At 33.9% G+C, this 7,888-nt stretch overlaps 1 protein-coding gene across 1 annotated transcript in view; it reads right to left on the bottom strand.

Annotated features, from left to right (window-relative positions):
- Positions 1 to 840: 840 nt before the first annotated feature.
- pdlim4 (PDZ and LIM domain 4) overlaps positions 841 to 7,888 on the bottom strand; it is a 28,208-nt gene continuing 21,160 nt past the window's right edge. The window contains exons 6-7 of the mRNA XM_089017417.1: positions 3,597 to 3,735; positions 841 to 2,972 (exon numbers count right to left, since the gene is read on the bottom strand). Of these exons, the coding sequence (XP_088873543.1) occupies positions 2,768 to 2,972; positions 3,597 to 3,735 (344 nt within the window). The 3' untranslated portion in view covers positions 841 to 2,767. The remainder of the gene's footprint in view (positions 2,973 to 3,596; positions 3,736 to 7,888) is intronic.

Here is a 7,888-nt window from a genome sequence, read left to right on the forward strand (position 1 = left end):
TGAATAGTGTCAATAGTTCCTTTATTTAAGTGAGTATTGTAGTCAAAATCAAGAATCTCTTGACCAAATCGTGAGACTTACCATGTATGACATATGGTACGTTAATGTCATAATTTTCGGTTGTATTAATAAAAATACAATAAAAAAAGAGGAATAATGTTTGAAATTAGTTTGAAAAATACAAAATAAGTTTTTTTTCCAGGACTTCAGATTTTAAATGGAAACATATATATTTATATATATGTATATATAGTTAATTAAATATCTAATAATATAATAATTACATAAATAAAATATTTAAATGAATGAATAAATAAATACAAATTAATAAGTTAATTAAATATAAGGCCCACTACCGGCATGTGCATAAATGATGGCCTCCATATTCTGGTGTTATTAACTCAAAAATTGAAGGAAAATGTCCTAAAAATTCCTTCCCTCTTGTTACCGTGGCGACAGATGAGCCTTGAATCACAAGAGAAATAAAACGGTCCAGTTAGCAGTGATGTCAGCGTGCGAACAAAAGACACTGTGTCATTCTCTCCAATTCTTTCCGACTAGTTACCAAAAAAAGTTCTGATCTGCAACAAAAGAGGACGAAAACAACATAAAAAAAAAAATAAAAATAAGTTGAAAAAGTATTTTTTTTTCCCAAGTGAAAATGGAAACAAGAGGGGAAATATTGGAATTTATCACTATAAAACAAAATTCTTATTAGAATTATTTATAAATATACGTGAGAGTAAAAATAGAATACAAACTAAAATGGCACATATTCATGTAGTTGACCTTTGACTTTGTGAAATATTACTCCAAAAGAAGTGCATTTTTTTCCCCACACACTTTTTAATCATTTAATAACAATCAAAACAATCCAAGGAATAAAAAGGCAGTCGGCAATGAAATAATATCAGCAGAGGGCATATTCAGGCACTTGGAAAAACGAGACCCTGAGGGACTCCACAAGTCATAAAACCTGATTGTTCTTCACATTCTAATGATGATCGCACAATAATTGTACACATCGTGTTATTTTCTTAACGTTTTTTTTTTCCGTTTTGAGTGTTGGCATGACAATAAGTTAATAAACAGGAAGACATGTTGCCTAGACAACAACAAAAGTACAGTTTGCGTTTTCAGTATATGCACAGCAGAAAAATAAGCGTAATGTGGCGACAATATACATTTCTCAACATTTACAACTGCACCGAATACAAAAAAAAATAGCGTTTTCAATGATAAAAGTCCTTTTAGAAAAATAAGAGAACATCCGTTCAGTTAGCTGGATAATGACAATTATGATTATTATTACTACAATTTGTCAATTTTTAAGATTTATGATTTTTGATTTTAGAGGTTAGATTTGTAATTTTTGATTGTTAATGTGTAATTTTCTATGTGTAATTTTTAATTTTCTATGTGTAATTTTTAATTTTCTACTTGTAATTTGTAATTTTCTATTTGTAATTTTTAATTCTCTATGTGTAATTTTTAATTCGCTGTGTAATTTCAAATTTCAAATTGTAAATTGTAAATTTCACATTTCAAATTTCAAATTGTAAATTTCAACTTGTAAATTTCAAATTGTAAATTGTAAATTTTAAATTTCAAATTTAAATTTTAAATTTTAAATTGTTATTATTATTACTATCATTAATTCATGCATGAAGTTAAGAAAATAAGAGAACATCCGTTCAGTTAGCTGGATAATGACAATTATGATTATTATTACTACAATTTGTCAATTTTTAAGATTTATGATTTTTGATTTTAGAGGTTAGATTTTAGATTTGTAATTTTTGATTGGTGATTGTTAATGTGTAATTTTCTGTGTAATTTTTAATTTTCTACTTGTAATTTTCTATTTGTAATTTTTAATTCTCTATGTGTAATTTTTAATTCTCTGTGTAATTTCAAATTGTAAATTGTAAATTGTAAATTTCACATTTCAAATTTCAAATTGTAAATTTCAAATTGTAAATTTCAAATTTCAAATTTCAAATTGTAAATTTCAAATTGTAAATTGTAAATTTCAAATTTCAAATTGTAAATTTCTACTTTTTAATTTTGTGTTATTATTATTATTATTACTATCATTAATTAATTCATGCATGAAGTTATGGAAAATGGTGCTTTGAGATGTAAGTGATTTGATTTTATCGTGATCTATTATTATATATTTTTTGGCTTTGATTCACATGCAACATTTTGACGTTGAAACTTTATAGTCAAAGTAAACACAAAGTAAACAAAAGAGAACTACTGTAGACGAAAGACAATTTTGGACGATCGACTTGAGAAAGATGATTGAAATTAAACTTGTATCTCAAGGCACCGTTGTACGTTGATGTCATGGTGGTTATCGGTCATTAAAAATGCATTGACAATATAACACATATGCAAAAATATATTTTTACTTATCAAATTTTTAAAGTTTTTTTTTTTCAAAATTTACAGGCCCCCCTTCCCCCAAGAAGAAAAAAACAGACCTTCTCCTAGCTTTTTTGTTTCCACTTGCAAAGGCGGGGCTGGCATGCTTGCATATGGAGCCATTTAGCTGGGAGGTGGGGGGGGCGGGGCTGTGGGGGGTTAAAGTTCAGTCAAACAACACGCCGACATTCCACCGGCGCTCCCCGTGACACACGCCTGTGATGCACGGCCGCTTACCAAAAAGAAAAAAAGTGACATCCCCTAAACCCCGAAAGCTAACGCAAGCTAGCATGTAGCATTACACACGCCAAAATGTCCTCCACCGTTTGCATCCACCTCACACAATCTCCACTTTGGAATTGGGGTACACGGCCACCACGTCGTAGCCCTCCGGGGGTTGCACGCGAGCTTTGGCGTGCGTCTCGCAGTACAGGTTGTCCTCGATGAAGAAGTAGCCTCGCTGCTTCAGGTTGATGCCGCAGTCGTCGCACATGAAGCACTCGGGGTGGTACAGCTTGTCGCGGGCCTTCACGATGGTGCCCCTGGGGGGGATACGGCGCACTTCCAAAAAATGCCACTAGGGGCTCAAAATAATAATAATAATAATAATAATAATAAAAACAATAATAATAATAACAATAATGATAATAACAATAACGATAACAACGATAATGATAACAACAACGCCGATAACAACAACGCCGATAATAATAATACATTTGATTTCTAAGCGCCTTTCAAAACTCTCAAGGTCACAGTTTACGTTTTCTGTGGGTGAGCAGCGGCAGCCACACGCGCCAGCGTTCACTCAACCCGAAAGTAACTCAAATAGAATCAGAATCAGAAAACCTTTATTCGTCCCACAATGGGGAAATTTGCAATAGAATAGTAAAACATATATAAAGCTAGCTAGCAAGCGAATACATAGCTAATAGCTAGCCAGCTAGATAGCTACTGTATGGTATTATAGAAAAGACAAAGAGAATAGACTTAGCAAAATATTTCTTACTAATGTCGACATAAACAAAAGTCAAAAGAACAAAAAAACGAAATAAATAAAATGCCCAAAAGTAGGCAAGAGCGAGAAACTGAAAACTGTTGCGTAACACTTTGAGTACCACTCGGACGACGTGGGCGACGTAAAATGGACGCCCCGGCGTACTTACACAATGCCGGTGGAGCAGCGCGTACACTGCGGGAGCTTCTGGAGACCCGGTATGCTGCCGGGGAGGGGGCTTCCCAGCTTGGGGACGGGCGATCGCACCGGCGACCTCAAGCTCCTCATTCGCTCTGTCGGGGACACGCCTGTGAAAACAAAAACAAACAAACAAAAAAAAACAAACATTTAAAATGGAAAATATGAAATAGAATTAAAAAATGTAAAAAAAAAAAATTGAAAAATTTAAAAGTAACCATTTTAAAATATATTTTTACATTTCTTAATTTTCAATTTTTTTATTTTAATTTTTATTATTAGAAATTTTAACATTTTAAAACTTAAGGTTCCAAAAATTGAAGGTTCTAAAGTTCTAAGGTTCCAAAGTCCCGAGGTTCCACAGTTCCAAAGGTTCCACAGTTCCAAAGAGTCTAAGGTTCCACAGTCCTAAGGTTCCACAGTCCTAAGGTTCCACAGTCCTAGGGTTCCACAGTCCTAGGGTTCCACAGTCCTAGGGTTCCAAAGTCCTAGGGTTCCAAAGTTCTAGGTTTCCGAAGACTAGGTTTCCGAAGTCTAGTGTTCCAAAGGTCTAGGGTTCCAAAGTTCCAAAGAGTCTAAGGTTCTAAAATCCTAAGGTTTCACAGTTTTAAGGTTCCAAAGTCCGAACGTTCCACAGTTTTAGTTCCACATATTTCAGGTTCCACTGCTTTAAGGTTTCACAATTTTAAGGTTCCACAATTTTAAGGTTCCACAGTTCCAAGGTTCAAAAGTAATAGTGGTTCTATGGTTCCAATGTTCTAAGGTTCTAAGGCTCTAAGGTTCTCAGGTTTTCAGGTTCTAGGGTTCTAAAGTTCTAAAGTACAAAGTTCAAAATTCAAATTTCAAAGTTGTAAATTGTAAATTTAATTTCAATGCCACCACTGACAATAAAATGCTTTTTTATTAGTTATTAATTTCACAATTTTACATTTGTCATATATTGTATATTTGTCATAAGAACGACATATGTTAGGCATCGACACGATATGTCTGTTCCAATTTTATTGATTATTTTTTTTGTTCACGCACCAGTCCAAATGTATCCGCTGTAGAAAAAAAATGAGCTCCAATCTCCTGTTTCGTGTTTCCGAAGCCTCCAAAAGGCGCTCGAACGCCACGTGAAACGGACCATCAATCAGCGCTAATGTCTGCCAAGGACGGCGCGCTGCAGCGGCCGCATGCTAACGCCGTCGTCTTCAACTTTCGTCTGTGTCGAAAAGCGTTTACGCTAGCGTTATCGCCAGGGAGTCGACTTCTGTTTCCGGAGCGCTGGCTCGGTTTTTTTAATACGTCTGTAAAGTCCATATCGCGGAAAAAAAAAACGCCTTTTACGAGATTCTTGTTGCGTTTTGTTGCCATTAAGCTAGCTGCGTCAACCATTAAGCTAGCTGCGTCAACCGGTTCAGTGGGAAGGAAAAATCGACACTTCTCTTATTGAAAATTATTAAGAATAAGTCATGGAATCCTTTTGAGAAGAAAAATCAAAATAAACCACTGAGATAATGCGCTTTGCATAAGTGCGCACACCCTCAATAACACAGGATGCCGCTTGTTTGAGGTGAAAATTTAGCTGTCCTTGGAGGCTTTTCCTAACTTTTTAAAAACTACTTAGCTTTATTTTACTGACAAGTACTGTTTTTTTTTTTACATCTGCAAAGTCCATATCGCGGAAAAAACTGTTTTACGAGATTCTTGTTCCGTGTTGTTGCCATTAAGATAGCTGCGGAAACCATTAAGCTAGCTGCGTCAAGCGGCTTCAGTGGGATAGAAAAGTCTACATGCAACTTATCGAAACTTAGAAGGCTATTTTGAAGAATAAGTCACTTTTGAGAGGAGAATTCAAAATAAACAACCGAGATAACGGGTTTGCATAAGTGCGCACACCCTCAATGCAGCTTGTTTGATGTGGAAATTTTGCTATTCTCGTAGGCTTTTCCTCATTTTTTTGAAACCTACTTTGCTTTACTCTACTTACAGTTCCTGTTCCAACACCATCACTACTTCTAATTCCCAAAAAAGAGAATTGACCATTTTTTTTGGGTTGCGGCCGTCCAAACTTTTGACAGAAGAAAAGCAGATCAACTCTTATAGCAAAACAAACCATCTTGTTTCTCCATCTGAGGGAGTCGTTGGAATTCCAGTAAACAGACGGTAAAAGCCTCTTAAAGGCAAATCCTCCCCTTATTTTTTGGGGGGAGGGGCCTGGGGGGGGGGTGGTTGGGTTCAACGTGCCCGTCAAGACGATGGACTTTATCCAACGCCCCTCCCCCACCCCCTAAACAGTCACAGTACACTTTCATGAAGTCAAGACACGCTATCTGTTAGCACTTAATGCGCTCACTCAATTCACGTGAAGTTGATTACAGTTGCAGCGTTCCAAAGATAACATCGGACATTTTTTGGTAGGATCAAGCGCTAGCAAAAAAAAATAAATAACAAAAATTAGCGATTCGCTACAATACAACAAATGGAAAATTGCGATCGTTTTGATAGCATTTTTTTTTACTTTGTCTGTGATAGTAAAGTGTCCTTGAGCGCTTTGAAAGGCGCTTGAAAATAAAATGTATTATTATTATTATTATTATTATTATATAGATTACATAGATTGTATTTATTTATTTAGTTATTTATTATTGTATCTGTTTTTTCTACGCTTATCTGTGACTGTAAAGTGTCCTTAATAGCTTTCAAAGGCGCTTGAAAAAAAAGTTTTTTATTATTATTATTATGATTAAGATTTTATTTATTTATTTATTATTGTATCTGTTTTTTTCTATGCTTATCTGTGACTGTAAAGTGTCCTTGAGAGCTTTGAAAGGCGCTTGAAAAAATTATTATTTTATTATTATTATTCTTATATAGATTACATAGATTGTATTTATTTATGTATTTTTTTTTATTATTGTATCTGTTTTTTTCTATGCTTGTCTGTGACTGTAAAGTGTCCTTGAGAGCTTTGAAAGGCGCTTGAAAATAAAATGTATTATTATTATTATTATTATTATTATTACTGAGCTTTGTGGCATGTCCAGTATTTTTTAGCTAGTTAGTTACTTTTATTCAGTAGCTCAATCGTTATTTAGTTAACCTGCTATCTTATATTATTATTATTATTATTATTATTATTATTATTATATAGATTGTATTTCATTTATTTATGTATCTATTTATTTATTTATGTATCTATTTATTTATTTATTATTGCATCTGTTTTTTTCCTATGCTTGTCTGTGACTGTAAAGTGTACTTGAGAGCTTTGAAAGGCGCTTGAAAATAAAATTTATTATTATTATTATTATTATTATTATTATTATATAGATTACATAGATTGTATTTATTTATGTATTTTTTTTTTTATTGTATCTGTTTTTTTCTATGCTTGTCTGTGACTGTAAAGTGTCCTTGAGAGCTTTGAAAGGCGCTTGAAAATAAAATGGTATTATTATTATTATTATTATTACTTAGCGTTGTGGCATGTCCAGTATTTTTTAGCTAGTTAGTTACTTTTATTCAGCACCTCAATCGTTATTTAGCTAACCCGCTATCTTATATCTTATTATTATTATTATTATTATTTATTATTATTATTATATAGATTGTATTTTATTTATTTATGTATTTATGTATTTATTATTGCATCTGTTTTTTTTCCTATGCTTGTCTGTGACTGTAAAGTGTACTCGAGAGCTTTGAAAGGCGCTTCAAAATAAAATTTATTATTATATTCTTATTACTTTATGGTCTTAAATGGTCACTTCCACTTCCTGGTTGAAACTATTTAAAGAGCCCTCATCCATCACCCCCCCCCCTACCTCATCCCCTCCCCATGTTTTTTTCTCTCTTTCGCCGCGTCCGTCTATAAAAGGAAAAGTATGTCAGCGAGACGGACGAGCCACGCGGAGATTTATCATGTCGTTACGTGACTAATTCTCAGACACACAAAAAGTTCTTGTCTAGGTGGTGGCTGGCTAACGGCGATGCTAGGCTAGCTAGCGCGTTGTTATGGGATGATGGTGGGGAATTGCTTCTAAGGGGGCGGGGGGGGGGGGGGGGGTATGTTAAATTTTCATGTAATTATTGATAGATGAATACTTTTTATTTAATAACTCATTCATTGCCAGACATGTGCAAAAATGTGTCCAATGCAGTGCCAGGGTTTTTGTCATTGTCACTCCAATTGCTGGATGCTAAATAAAATAAAATGTAAAAAAATAACCATTAAAAAAATTCCTTTACATCCAAAATGCAAAATACCATTAATAA

The sequence above is a fragment of the Hippocampus bargibanti genome, linkage group LG16, assembly GCF_051943395.1.
Source record: "Hippocampus bargibanti isolate YZ-2025 linkage group LG16, ASM5194339v1, whole genome shotgun sequence".
Lineage (NCBI taxonomy): Eukaryota > Metazoa > Chordata > Actinopteri > Syngnathiformes > Syngnathidae > Hippocampus > Hippocampus bargibanti.